A 15,698-nucleotide genomic window follows, 5' to 3' on the forward strand; every position below is an offset into this window, starting at 1 on the left:
GATGCTTCGCTGCTGTCGCCAATGACTTTAGGTGACCTAAATAACATAACAAAATATTTTATATTCAGCTAAAAATAATATTTTTTATTTTAATTCTAAATTAAATGCTCTTAACAGAAGAGTTCAATTATAAATGTATAAATACAGTTTTTTTTATCGTTTCTTTATTATAAGTTAAAGATTCGGTTATTTTTTATAAGTTTTCACAATGAATAAGGATTTTTTCTGTACAATATTTTGATAATTATGATCAATTTCATTAAGTAAAATATTTAAACTGATATCTCTATTCAATGCAATATATTTCGTCATGATTTTTTCTATTTTTACAGAACATAGAGTCAGTAAGTAAAATTTGATTTCTTTTCTTTATACTGTTATTGTTAAATTATATCTCGCAATTAATATTTCCTTTTAAAACATAAAAGTACAAGCGTAATTAACAATTTGTGTAACAAATATTTCACAGAAATTATTTTTTATTTTATTTTTAAGAAGAATAAAAAACACACTTTTATTAAGTAAATCATATATCAACTTGTCAAGTACTAATTATAAAATTTAATTATTTTTTTAACCAACTAAGAAATATTATTAGGGATTCTGAAACTGAAATAAATTATGTAATTTGCATAATTTTTATTAAATTAATTACGTAAGAAATTAAGAAAGATTAATATGGATTCAGATTTCGCAAAATTTGTATTTTTTTAGCATTTAAAAATTTAATTGCTACGAAATTTTAAGAAGAAAAAACAAATTAAACTGTTTAAATGGAACCAAATAATGTTCTTAAAGGCTCTTCCTGGTGTAATTCACGTTTGTCTTTTTGCATAGGTTTCAGGTGGCAAAATATAGCAACAGCATAAGTTGAAATAAATGAAACTTTTCTAGTTTCAACACCAGTTCAGTAACATACATAAAACTTACGTTTTAAAATGATCTTTAGAATTGCATATATTTTTTAATGATTTCATTGATTGAAACAAGTGTATTATCTTTATAGCTGGAAAGCTTGTAACTCACAGTAAGTAACTGAACGTTTTCATATTCATGATTTACTCTTTGTTCGATAAAATGATTTCACAAATTGTATATAATGTTTCGAAGCATTATTAGTAACAAGTAATAAACAAAAAAATCATAAATATTCTATCAAAATATTGATTGATTTGGACAATTATTTTTTTTCTCTCATAGAGTGAGATCAGCATCAAATTGTTTTTTAGCAAATTCCTTACCAAAACAAAATAATGGGTCTGGAATAATTGATTTTAATTATTTATTTTGAATGAAATTATTTTTATTGATAAAATTATTAAAAGCTAACAAATTACACTACGACTGCTTTCGCAAAAATATAAGCAGGGGCATTACGACCACCACCACATTTTTCAATAACCTTGTTCGGAAGACATGAGGGGCATGAGAGTAAGTAAGAATAATATTTTAATGTTGAAGTGAAACTAAGGAATCATTATTGCATTTATTTTTGCAAATTATAGGAAAGGCTACGGTCTTACGCAAATTTGAGTAAAGCTGGTCGTAATGGCTTGTAGGCTCGGAACGAGTATCACTGAAACTGCATAACTGGTAGTTTGTTAATAATCTGACGTAGTAAGCTTATATACAAATAGATAAAAGAAGGTGAATTCGGTATTAGATCCTAATAGTTGGACGTTTTAGCGTTATAACAGAAAAGGAATATAAAGGGCAAAATAAAAATTGTGATAAAATGAAATTGGAGAGTAATTTGTAGTAATTTATAGTTATTTGTATTTTTGTCTAAAAAAATATGAATGCCTATTCATAGAACTAAATAAATTAATTAATAAACTTTTTTACATTGGTAAAACATTTTTGTTTCATTTTGCAGTTCATAAATTCAAAGAAGGTAAGTGAAATACCGATATTCTTAAAAATGAATGACACCTTTCTTTACATAATTAGGTTTTAATTTTAACGAAGAAAATAGACTTTTTTTACTTTTTTTTAAAATTGCTAGAAAATATTTTGAGCAGCACCAGCTTACTTATTTTGGTGTATTTTTCCCAAGATTTAGAAGAATTAATTAGCCAATTAAGTAAAAACTCCAGCATTTGCAAATGTTTTAAATTGACGAATTGTCTTAGCCAGCCATCCGAAAAGACTAATATGAAAATGATAAATACCATGACATACCCGATAAATTGTTTGATACTTAGCATATCTAGCAGCATATTCTAAACAGTATTCTATTCTAAAAAATGATTTGCAATGATTGCCTTTCTAAATAAAAATTCAATTACTTAAAAAAATACAGATTAGTACAACGACCGCCATGACAAGTGGCGTCTAATGTATCAAGATGTAAAAAGCTGCTTGAGTCAGCCAGAACACTATCATGTATCAGAATAAGAAAACTATCATGATTTTTTCTTTCAAATTAAGGCGCTTACATCTTGGCTTTAGTGAGGGGGTACTTATATTATTTTTAGGAAGTACTTATAATATTGGGAGTAGGTACTTATACTTTAAATCTATACAAGTTGTATTTGTTATGCTTTTGAGTTCGACATTTTTTCCTTCAGATTTTTACAGACAGTATGAAAACATTTGTTCATATTTTACTCCTTAGACACAGTTTTGCCATCGTCAAATTACTAGAATGAGGCATAATGTCTTAAGCATTGTCGAAATTTCAAATGTTTCAAATGTTTCAATTTCAAATGTTTTAACTTTGTTTTTATAAATGGATATTTTCTCATTAAAAATAAATAAGTTCATTTACGTAAATGAGCACGATAGTCTCCAACGATACCGGAGAAATGTATAGATTCGAAAGAAATATATAGATACTTAATTTCTATTTCTAAGATATATTATTGATTTTTTTTCGGAATTTGCACTTATATTTGATTATCTTTGTACACTTATGCCCTCCATGAAAATATAATTTTTTTGCAGAAGTACCAGCTCAAGATAAAAATGGCCCTGGATTAAGTAAGTATTAACTGAACTTAGTATATTATGCAATCTATGTTTGATTTTCAAGTGTTTTATAATATTTTATAATTTATAAAATGAAAATGCTTTTGTAATGTTTAACATAACCACGCCAAAATTACATTTAATATACGATCCTTGTATATTATAACTAGTTACAAATATAATCACTTTCTCTGATTTAATAGCATGAATTTAAAAAGGAAGAAAATTGAGTTCCGTGATGCTATTCTAAATTATACAAAGTGACATCATATATATATATATATATATATATATATATATATATATATATATATATATATATATATACATATATATATATATATATATATATATATATATATATATATATATATATATATATATATATATATATATATATATATATATATATATATATATATATATATATATATATATATATATTGACTGACACCTATTGTCGCTTATACTACTGAGAAAAAGAATTTGGTAAATACTACCAGGATATGGTTAAATTTACACTGAGTTTCAGGCTCTTTGGTAACACCAAAAGAAAAGCTTTTTCTGAAGAGTTTTGGTAATAATTAGTTAAATTAACTATTAAATATGCGATATAATACGTAATAAAATTTATCAAATGAGACACAATTGGGTAATTTTATCATGATTGCTAATTACACAAAAAGAAAATTTCGCATTAAGAAACTAATTGAACTCGCCCGTCTCTAGCCTAAACATTTAAATTAGATTTTTCAGATTACGACTATTCCCTTATTCATTTTAACTGCGAAAAAGTATGTTAAAAACTACCAAAATATAATAAAATTTACCATGTTTCTGGCTCTAGAGGAACACTATGAACAATGAAATATACATGGTTAAATTAAATGTGATAAAGTTAGGTAAATGTGGTAACATGTGGTAGTTTTAACATGATATGTCATAGTTAAATTGCTTAAAAATCATTTATTCGGTTACATTTACGTTTCAGCTTTGTAGTTTTTACAAAATTGGTGATAGTACAAGCTATAAGTTTTAAAATAATTATATCCTGTGAACTTCTACCATACTAATGGAGAATTACTAAATGAACGATTTAAATTCCGTATACTTTGATTTCATTACCAAAATTACCGTTTTTTTTTAAACCAGAAAAGCCATTACCACTGTTTACTGTAATTATAACTTTACAGTTGATAATAATACTGTCACCAGATTTTTGACCCATATAAACAGGACCATTTCTGATCTGGAAAGAGCACAGTGGTGGATAATTTACAATAAATAATAGTAGAAACTTTTATTTTACTATAAAAAAAATCTATTAATGGATAGGATTTACTATACTATTTCTTTCTCTTTTCTGATCCTATTTATAGATATGTTTCTGAAACTTTGTTTCAATGACAACATTAAGGTTTTGAAGCATTAAAGATTTTAAACATTGAAGATTTTAAAAATAAAAGTTTTTGCTGTATAATTAAGCATTTATTTTGAGCCAGAAGCCTCTTTTTTCTTTTAATGTTTGTTAATTAATTTCAAATATTTGTTCTTACAGAATCCAATTGCCAGAGTAAGTGATTATGACACTTTTTTTTTAAATATGTTTTTCATTAAAATAACATTAACTATTTTTAAACATTTATATCTTCATAATATAAATTTGAAAATTTATAAGAGCAAAAAATTTGTTTGAATTAAATATTTTGTAGAAATTAAATAAAAATTAAAATTTAATAATTTTTAGATTTTGATATTTATGCAATTGTAAGATAAATGCGCACTTAAAATACTTATACTATAATATAAAGATAAAAATTTGACTATATTCTTTATGAAAGTTTTAATTGTAGATTTTTTAAAATTATTGCTCATCCAGAGGTTACACATTAAATATTCCATATTCTTACTTTAAACTTTTACTGATCTATATCTATAATTCTTACAGAGGGAGCTCTAGTCGGTAAGTTATTATATATACTTCTTTAAACATTTTTTTTTTCATTTTTGGGTTATTTAGCATTTTTTTACTGAACAATGGAAGAATTCTCGAAGATTATAACTAATTTATTAACATTGTTTCCCACAATTTCTTAAAAATGTAACTATTATTTTAAATAATCTTTTTAAAAAACATTTTTAAATTCATCTCTAATGTTTTCTTTTTAACGTGGATTAATATTCTGAGGCAGATGACATGGATATTTAAATTTTGATTCATAGTGCTGAAAAATAGCAACTAAAACTTCTAAGAACCTTTGCTTCCTGAATTTATATATATATATATATATATATATATATATATATATATATATATATATATATATATATATATATATATATATATATATATATATATATATATATATATATACCTGCTGACTTTTCAATACACATTATTTCTAAATAGAGATTTAAACAAAAAATCAAAATGCGTTCTTCTAGAAATAATTTTAGCTGCTACAGGCATCTGTTATCTTATTTGAGTAGCTTAAATACTAAAATACTAAAAACAAAAGTGTTCCTTAAAAAATACTAAAAGCAAATTATTTAACTAGAATTCATACGTTTCTATAAAATTTTTCTACATTACTAAGAGATGTTTGATTTAGAAGTAAATGAAACCAAGTTAAAGGGAAAAAAAAAGAAAAAGGCATATTCATTCACCTCTAAGCGACATATAAAGATATAAGTTAAAAACATAGATATTGCACTGAAAACCCATCAATCCTAATCTTAATAACTTAAATTCAAAATTGCTTGTTAAATAGATTATTTGAACACTATATTTAAAAATTATTCAAGTGACTTTATAAAAATTGTATATATACATAAATTTTCCATATATTTTTAGGAGTTGACCGAGGATGTAAGTTATAAATGTTTTATTTCCAATAACTTTATTTTAAATAGAAATATGAGGAGAAAACCATTTATTGGATAGAAATATTTTAAAAAGTTAAACTATTTAGTAATATATTAGATACTCGAATTGTAGCAAGGAAATCCTTATTTTCAAACTTTAAAATTTTTTAAATTAAATTACGAATGTTTAAGCAGAAATGTTTACTTTATTAAATTTTTTAATTCTGTATCAAAGATAGCAATATTGACAATAGTAATCAATCTTATTTCTTTTATTAATACAATTTGAATTTTTGTAAGCTTTTATTGTATAATTCAAACTTTGCTACATTACATTACACACCTTAAAGGATACATCTGTAATTGTCTAAAATATAATGAATCTAAGAAATAATATCTAACTATGGGGGAAAGATGCAATAATGATCACTCATCGAAACAATCCTAAAAAGAGAAATGTAAATAATCCATTAAATTAACAAAATTGTAATTTTCACAAATCTGGATCCTAGAAATTGACTTTGTATAGGAATTTCTTTAAAATTTAGCTAACGATTTTGTTAAAAATATGATGAATTTTGAAAAATTTAATTTTAAGTAGCTCTAACTGTAGTATAAGCAATTGTAAAGTGTAACTATTTTTGTTTTATATTAAATACAATGCAAGTTATTATGTTCTGTTACAGTGGAACGAGGAATTTCAGGTAAGAAATAGTTTGCTTTATTAACTGCATGTAAAAAGATTGCTTCGAAAATTATTAGTTATTCTGTGCACTCCAGATTCTTATAACCGACAAGAAGGCTCACTTCTATTTCTCGTAATAGATTCTTATTTATCACTTTTTTTAATTCGATACTTTCCCCAAAAAGAGATTTTTATTGATAAAATACATAATTAATATAAATTTATGTTTGTTTATATGCTAATATCAACGAAATGAATGAATGCCCGGATTTAGAAAAGAATTCAGCTTGCGTATAGTCTGTCTGTACAGGAAACTCATAAAATTTGTAGTATCATGTTAAAAATCACAATTATATTTATCTGATCCAGGTTAAGAAAAATCTTCATTAAGTTATTGAATACATCTCAGTTTCATAATAGTAAATTTTGAATTTTTTTTATTTCTTAATAAAAAAAACTCTCTTAGTAAAATAATTACATATTTAAACATGGATCAGGAATTTTAGAATGACGAACTAATTGACCATACAAATAACAGAAACAAAAATTTCCAAAACACGAAATATTATTCATCAATTTCTTAACTAATTTTCAGTCGTTGCTATGGAAGATATAATACCGTGAAAACTTGATTTCAACTTTAATAAGGTGCGAAATTCATCTGACTTTCCGTTGAAATTGTGCCATTCTAGTTTAAAATGCAATTATTTTCATGATATTATAGTTTAACTAAATCCTTATAAAGAATGTAACAGTTTTGAAGAACAATATTATAGTTCATCTTAGATCATAATTTTCCAAAGTCTCGTGCTTTTATTGCACTGTTTCTTTAATTCATTATTATAAATTCTGAAATTGTTTTACTGTGGAATATTTTACGTCAGCAAGAATTTATTAAATTTTGAAATATTTCAAATTGTTTAAAATATGAACTGTTTAAACTTTCCAACTATTTAAAATATGAAATAAGCAAAGGATTTTATCATTTAGTTATTATTTATAACATTGATATGTTTTTTCCTCGCTAATTGGTAAAATTTTAAGTAAATAGTAAAGTAAGTATTAAATTAGTAAATCAGTAAATTATTAAAGTTTATAGAAGTAATCTTTACATACCCAGTTATAAAAAGATCTTAAAAATTGAAATAATTTGTGTTATAGATGTTTTATATACTGTTACGTGAAATTTTCGTAATTACCAAAATTAGAAATTGACGCAAACTCGATAATAAAACGATCGAAAATAAAGTGATACAATCATTGCAGATATATTTGGAGAGAGTTATTTTTCTTTATCCAAGCTCTGATTTTCTTAACACCAGCTTAAATGCAACACTACGCTGTAGTGTACAGGTAAATAGATCCAACATCATCATATTAAAAATTCAAAAACTTTTATTATTTATTACTATATGGAGCGTCTAATAATAATAAAAAACATTTTGCAGCTGTAAACAAAATTTCCCAGAAACGCTTTCTATTTCGCTTTTAATAAACGCTTTCTATGCTCTTTCATTAATTGATTAAAATTTTTGATTTCGAAGAAATTTTTCCTATTTACAGGAATTATTAATAATGGTAAGTGGAAGTTTATTGATATATGTCCAAAATATTTCAAGAATTAATTTAATCACTCATAGTAGAAATTTATTTACCTATATTTATCATTTGAAAAATGGATTAGAATATTTATATGAATTGTTATTTTTTTATTTGAATGCACAATTTTAAGTTTTTATGAGAGGTTAGGCTTATGTTTAAATTGGTTAACTATTTTGAGTTCATGAGCTAATGCTCCTTACTAGTCTACATAATTAACGCTTTTCCTCAATCATTATTATAACGTTAAGAAGTTGACTTTCCTTAAGTTAACAATAATCGCCTGCTTTAAATAACGATACATTTCAAATTTCTAGATTCACTCTTGTTTTCAAAACATATAGCATTTCTTTTAATAAAATTTTTATTAAAAAGTTATTAAGTGAGTTTAAGTATCAATGATTTTATTTAATATTTGCACTTATCATATTTAACATGAGAGAAAATATGATGTTGTTTCGTCTGAATGTATTATCTTTTATTCAGAAAATGTTTTTATTCTGAAAATCTTTGTTTATACCCTTTATTCAATAACAAAATTCTTGTATGTACTATCCAGCTGGCGGTGTAATAAGCGGTAAGATGATGTTTATTATGTCACATAATTTTGTTATAGTAACAAGAAAAAAACATTGAAAAAAAATCTACTCATCTTTTCTAAATATGTTTTGAGAATGGTTCATTTTAACAGATCACATATAATAGTATAGTCTCAAACAAAATTAACAAAATCACATATCACTTTCAAAATACAAAAACGATGATAGAAAATACCAAACAATTTATACATCTACATATAAAATTTGCAGTCAATGCATACAAAATTCTATTTCACTAAGCATCATTAAGTACAATGATTTTCATTAAATGTAATTACTGTTAAATATTTAATTCTGTTTGGAGTTTTTAATATAAATTATGAACAAAACTATACATTGAAGATTAATTCTTAGTATCGCCTATTTCAATACATATTGCTGGATTATTACCGATTATGTTAAAAATACATTTCGTTCAATCTCGTTCTTCTTCGTTCATAAAAACATCTAGAATGTACAAGATTTTAAAAATTAAAAGATTCGTTAGATTTCAAAAAAATTTTCCTGACAAACAATTAAAAGACCATTAAAGATTATAATATAAGTATTCTACTGTACATGGATTTACTCGGTGCAAACAGAAGGACAGATAAATATATGAATGACTCATCATAATTTTAAAAAAAATTTAAATGTATTCATATTAAAAATAATTATCAATATATTTTTGGGGAATCATTAATTAGGTAGAATGTTGTTTGTGTATATTTAATAATTAACTTAATTATATAGCTAAAAAGTTCAAATATTCTTTTTCTTTTGAATGAATGTTAATCTGAATATTTCTTTGTTGGCTTCAGATGTCACGGCACATGGAAGTAAGTTCATTTTAAAATTTTAAACATTCAAATTACAACTATATCTAATTATCCATTACGCTAAGTAAACTATTGATTGCATTTTGTGATTCGATACTTGCAAGCAACGTCACGCGTTATTCAACCAATCAGGTTCAACACATAGACGTAGCATCGCTTACAGGTATACAAATAAATCTGAACCTAAAGTTTATTCAGTTCTTTAATAAACCCAAGCCTTTAACAGTATAAGCCATACACAACCATGTGATGATTAGACACAGCCATATGTGATTAGTTGCACACACACAATTGTGATATTTAAATAGTTCGTGTACTATTCACTCTGATTTTTTTTGCGGAATTTAAGTGATGAACCAGTTTATTAGTGAATTGAGTGATGATCTTAATATTTGAGAAATTTCTTTCTGTCTTGAAAAAAGAAAGACTCGTAAATAGAAGAATTATAATCTTCTTCTTTTCTTCTTAATTGATTATTTTAATTTCCAAATCTATAAGCAAGTTCTCTACAAAAGATATTATGTTAAGCAAATTTGAAACAATAGTTAGAACAAAGTTGTTTCTCTCTCAATAAAATGAGTTTGTTGCTTTCCATTTCATATCTAAAATGTAAAAGTTTCACTTGCTCTCAAAACATTTGCCAAGCGTTATTTAGTTGAGATACGTTTGAGAATGCCTAATTATGCTGCCTTGGCAAGCACTGAACTAAAAATTTTATTTGCAAATATTTTTAAAGAAAAAAACAACTAAGTAAAGTTTGATAGATGATTTGTCAGTATACAGATCTTTGAAGTGAATTTATAATGCAACACAATACAGCAAATTTTTGTAAAAAATGATTTTATTATTTAAAATATATTCGAAAAATACCACGCCGTAAACGACAAAATATAAAAGAATTTTAAATTTTTTTTTCACAAAATTATATTTGTTTGAAAGAAGAAAAATTTTTACTTAAAAGAAACTAGATTAAATAATACAGTGCAAAATCTTGTAGTAAAAAGTGCCTATATATTACTCAAATAAGTAAAGATCATTTACGATATAATTTTTTGCCTCTTAAAAATGCCTGTTCATAAATTTTTATTTTTGTTGAGATTTCATATTTTTATGTGCACACGGTAAAATGAAGAGCTACTTTAGGCGGCTAATATCTCAATAAATTCCTTAAAAGGAAAAATGTGAGAAATGTTTTTTTCAACATTTCTCTGCTTTCGACGTTAGCAACAGATTTTGTTACACAAAAAATAATATTTTAAATAATTACTAAAACTCGTTATGAAATTTTGAACCCCAAGTAAATTTTTCAGTAATATTCCATACCTGGGGTCTGTTTAGAGAAATTTGGGTCCGTTAACGGACCCTTCACAAAATATCTTTTCATTAAAACGGACCCTTCACAAAATATCTTTTCATAAAAACGGACCCTTCACAAAATATTTTAACTTAAAAACGGACCCTTCACAAAATAATTTATCTTTTAATCTGACCCTTCACAAATTTGTTTATCTTCATTATTGTTTTGCTAATCGAATAAAACCTTCCCAGGGGGGGGGGGAAGAGAAAGACAGATGTAAACAAACTAAGTTTTGTCTTCGTCAGACGCTTCTTCCTTTATTCCTCCGAAATAAATATTCTGCGTTCAGCAGTAAAGGCTAAATACGAAATATTTGTATGTTGGCCCTCTCATTTAGTTGCAGCAATAGCTGTTTATTTTTGAAAATTTAATTTTTTTTATTTATTATAATTTTACAGTGTTAAGCATAATCTTGTATGTCTTTACAATTTAAAAACTCCTTGAAAAAGTTTTTTGGCAATAACGGACCCTATTTGCACAAATTCACAAAAGCGGACTCTGGTTGAAAGAATGTGACTTAACGTTCTTTTTATATTCACAAATTACGAGTAATTTTTTCACAATTTTACAAAAACGGACCTTTCACAAAATGTCTGGACAGACCCCTGCATACATTAATCTACTATATTATTATTCAAAATTAAAAAATAAACAAAATTGCATACTGACAAAACTATTTTTCCTCTATTAAAAGCGAAAAAAATTAGTAATAAAATTATCTGATAAATACAGATGTAAAGCAAAAATGTTACAAATAAAATTTGTTAATATTTCATATTTAATACGCAGCAATAACTTTCATTCGTAAAAACATATTCAGTTTTCTAATAAATACGTGTATTTTTCTAGATCTCTTGGGAGTCGCAGGTAAAAAAAAATTGTGTTTTTATTTTAAATCTATCTACTTATTTTACTTTAAATATATCTTCTTATTTTACTTGAAATCTATCTTCTTTCCTACTAAAACATTTTCCTGAAAAAATTTTTAAAAAATACGCAAGTGATAATATTGGATGCCATTTCATAATTCTGATTGTCTGACTGCATTTTTGTGTTACTTATTCTACGATGCAAGGCTTTTTTTTTGTTGCCGTTGCATAATTTAAAAATTTTTTCTTACAAAAATTGCGTTAAAGGCGAAATAATTCGTTATTTCCTTTACTTAAATTCTATCAGACAGCTATTTTATCAGACACAATATTCTATCAGAAATGACTTGTTAAGATCCAAAACCTTTAATACAACAAATTTCGAATCGGAATTCAGATTGCTTATTTGTTTATTTTTCTTAGGAGATCGCTAGTTGTTTTGTTTTGTCAGTAAACCCCTTTTCGAACTAAATATTCTCAGAAGCAATGAAGTACTAAAACAGCATTTTCTTACCTTTAGTGTATCCAAGGTAGTAAAGATATTCCCTATCTATTTGAATAATTTTAATAGCTCACCTAAGCTTCAGGCTTGTAAATTTTATTGTAACTAACTAATTCAGGGTACCAACTTTCTATTCATTTCTAAATTCTGAGGTGTTTTTTGAATGAAAAAAAACCCAGCTTACTTAGGGTTTATTTTAATGTCATTAAATATTTCATTTAAACCGTGCGTTTGTCAGTCGCGAATGAATAACTGTAAAATATCTTTAACAAAAGCAATTCTCGATCTCTGAAGAACATTTATAGGGTCACTCTCTATTAATGAAAAGCAAGATGAAGTTTCCAAAACAATATAAATTATGTCTTACTAATAAGAAAAAAAAATTATAATGATATAAATTTCATTTTATAATACTTAGTTAAAAGTTGCTGCAAAAGTCTCGTTGTTTGTTTAAAAAAAAATTTTGTTGCTATTTTCCTGGAAATGCAGAAGTATTACAAAGGAGTAAAAAAATAAAAGAAAAAGAAAAAAAGAAAACACGTTGTTTTTCCTTTTCAATTATATATTTGCTGTTTTCAGCCAATAATGTTGAAGAACATTTAAATTAGTGTCAGAATTTTTTTCTTTTAAATGCAGTAACAAAATGTATGAACCTAGATAGGGCAGCCATTTTTATTAACTAAAAATTAGAATTTAAATTTTTTCGATAAATATTAAAAAATAGAGTTAAAATTTTGATATTAATTTTGGTATGCAATTATTATAATTAACAGGTGATGCTGTTGATCGTAAGTAAAAAATTTTAAAAAAATATTTTTTATTTTTTTGAATATTTATAATTTGATGTTAAATTATTTTTTAGTTAAGTTTGAAGTTAAGAAACCAAGAAGAGAAAATGAAATTAGAAATTGTAGAAATTACGGAGATGGAAAGTTGCAATAAAAAAATTCCATCTGAACTTGATTTTTTAATTTTATTTAATGATAAAATGTCGAGATTTCAGACTTTTGCTGGAATTCAGATATCTTATATTCGAAATTCCAAATTTTAAATGTGAATACAATAGAGCTTTAAACAATCAACTCAAAAAAAAGTTAAAATGGTAAAAAAAATTAAACAAAAGAATTAACAGGAGCAAATATATATATATATATATATATATATATATATATATATATATATATATATATATATATATATACATATGCCTCAACTCTTAAAACATATGAAAATAATTACTTCGACCACTGCAAATATGTTAGATAAGCTCCTTTGGATGATGAACCAGAATTCGTTCCTTTTTAATAATGATCAAACACCTCTTTTGAATTTGCTTTATTGATCTAAGCTGTAATTTTGATAGTAAATCCTTTGTTTATAAAATTTTCTTGAGCCTTAAAAATTGGTCGCTACTAAATTAAATTAACACAAACTATATTAAATTGAATTCAACAAGAATTTTAACAAAAACATATATTAAGGGCGAAAAAGTTGTATATCTTGTAAATTATATTGACAATTTGACTTGAGTATATGTTATATACATGAAATTAATTACGGATTATAATGACATATTTTAGATGTTGGACATGCTGGTAAGGCTTTTGAATTATATATATTTGAATGTATGCTATATTATATATGTATCTAAAAAGCAACACTCAAGTTTCACCTTACAAACTTTCATTGCTCAGCAAATTATTTCTAAAAAGAAAAATTGCATAAGCTGAGCAACACTTAAAATATTTTTTCTGTTAAACAGAAATAATGTATTATTCCGTTTCAGTATAAAATAGTATTTGAAAATGCATTTTGCATATAAAGAAAAATTAAATTGATACTTGCAATGCATTTTACGACGCTAAATTTTGAATTTCCTAATATTTTCTTAGTCCAAAAAAATATTAGCCAAGTGTAAGATTTAAATAGTGTTACTATAACTTTAATAAAAGCTATAATAAAAGCTATAATTCAGGAATTTTGATATATAAAATAATTAATAAAGCTTTAAGAGTTGATATAACTTCAATATCAATGTAAATTATTATCCAAAAAGAAAATACGATTTGAATAGTATATTTTGATTATAAATAAAAATTTTTACTTGTACTATACTGTAAAAAGTTACAGATCAAATTTCGGTAAAATTACCGAAACTTAAGGCGTCGATACTTTTAATCGTTAAATTTATTTTTACCGGAACATCTCTCAGAAGAAAAGATCTGATATACAGAAATTTTTACAGTAGTCATTACCGTAAAATCGAGAAATTACTCTATTTAAATGCATAATACAGTAAAAATTACTGTATAATATGCAACAGTAAAAATAGACTGTACGGATAATGAGCCCAAAGTGCTGGTACTTTATTTTGAAATTTGATTGATACCGTAATTTACAATGTACTTGAAAAGTCAAAACAAAAGAAAAATCATCTAACGAAATTGTTTGTTAGCAAAACTTTATTTGAAAATGTACTTAACTTTCCTGATTCTTTTTTTATACTAACGAACTTTTGGTAAAATGAAATGCATTTTTCATTTGCAAACATATTTTTTGTTCCCTTTCATTTTACAAATGTATATTGCAATGTTATTTCAGCTCAAGGCTTAGTTGACAGTAAGTAATATTTCAGTCTTTAATTTTTCCATTACAAAATTTGACTTTCATTTGCATAAGCCAATATTTCAAAATATGAAAGAAGAGTTAAAAATCCATTGATGAATTAATGTTATTTTATTCATAACATATTGTTTGTGTATTGAATATATTTAAATGTATTAAATAAATAAAAATAGAATTATTTAATTGAAAATAACATTTCCAAATAAACATTTTAGTAGACTAGACAAGTACTTTTCATTTTATAAAAATAATTGAAACTTAATTAATATTATTAAAAATTGAATCATGTAGAAAATTTTAAATACCGTTTATAAGTGAGATTGCTTATTCTTTAAATACAAAACATTATATTTTGTTAAAATTTGGTCAACGAATATATTTAAATAAATGTTAAATTTAAGTTTTAATCATTTCGAATTCTTGAACAAAATTTGTAAATCACTAACATTTCTTACGAAAAGTAAGTGTAATTATCATTTTTTTTAAATTTCAAATTCTGCCAATAAGCTCTAATTCCTTTTTCTAAGACATATTAAGCATTAAAAAGCACTTGATTACAAATTGCTGTCATAAATGTTGTCTTCAATTTTTAAATAAACATTCGTAATGTATATGGTGTATTATTATATTTCTTGTTTATTTTCTTGCAAATATCAGATGTGGATCATGGGCGTAAGTATTAACTCCTTAATTAAATATTTAATTTTAGACTATCGCAATACAATGAAGCAGAAGAAAAATTAATTCATCCATGTTGAAGAAAAAAGAAAAGAAAAGAACATGAAAATTTTTTTTAATTTATTGCGCTG

At 24.6% G+C, this 15,698-nt stretch overlaps 1 protein-coding gene across 2 annotated transcripts in view; it reads left to right on the top strand.

The window, feature by feature from the left end:
- Nucleotides 1–295: 295 nt before the first annotated feature.
- LOC107438807 (uncharacterized) overlaps nucleotides 296–15,698 on the top strand; it is a 33,824-nt gene continuing 18,421 nt past the window's right edge. For both annotated transcript variants that reach the window (XR_015435464.1, XM_087167705.1), the window contains exons 1-16: nucleotides 296–344; nucleotides 1,007–1,027; nucleotides 1,877–1,894; nucleotides 2,947–2,982; nucleotides 4,529–4,543; nucleotides 4,919–4,933; nucleotides 5,825–5,839; nucleotides 6,522–6,539; nucleotides 8,084–8,098; nucleotides 8,679–8,696; nucleotides 9,519–9,536; nucleotides 11,743–11,760; nucleotides 13,038–13,052; nucleotides 13,845–13,859; nucleotides 14,866–14,883; nucleotides 15,547–15,561. Coding sequence is in view for 1 of the 2 variants with exons in the window: in XM_087167705.1 (XP_087023831.1) it covers nucleotides 311–344; nucleotides 1,007–1,027; nucleotides 1,877–1,894; nucleotides 2,947–2,982; nucleotides 4,529–4,543; nucleotides 4,919–4,933; nucleotides 5,825–5,839; nucleotides 6,522–6,539; nucleotides 8,084–8,098; nucleotides 8,679–8,696; nucleotides 9,519–9,536; nucleotides 11,743–11,760; nucleotides 13,038–13,052; nucleotides 13,845–13,859; nucleotides 14,866–14,883; nucleotides 15,547–15,561 (304 nt within the window). In the remaining variant the exon portion in view is untranslated. The remainder of the gene's footprint in view (nucleotides 345–1,006; nucleotides 1,028–1,876; nucleotides 1,895–2,946; nucleotides 2,983–4,528; nucleotides 4,544–4,918; nucleotides 4,934–5,824; nucleotides 5,840–6,521; nucleotides 6,540–8,083; nucleotides 8,099–8,678; nucleotides 8,697–9,518; nucleotides 9,537–11,742; nucleotides 11,761–13,037; nucleotides 13,053–13,844; nucleotides 13,860–14,865; nucleotides 14,884–15,546; nucleotides 15,562–15,698) is intronic.

Source organism: Parasteatoda tepidariorum, chromosome 7 (genome assembly GCF_982258835.1).
Source record: "Parasteatoda tepidariorum strain Cologne lab strain chromosome 7, Ptep-v5.0, whole genome shotgun sequence".
NCBI classification, from domain to species: Eukaryota; Metazoa; Arthropoda; class Arachnida; order Araneae; family Theridiidae; genus Parasteatoda; species Parasteatoda tepidariorum.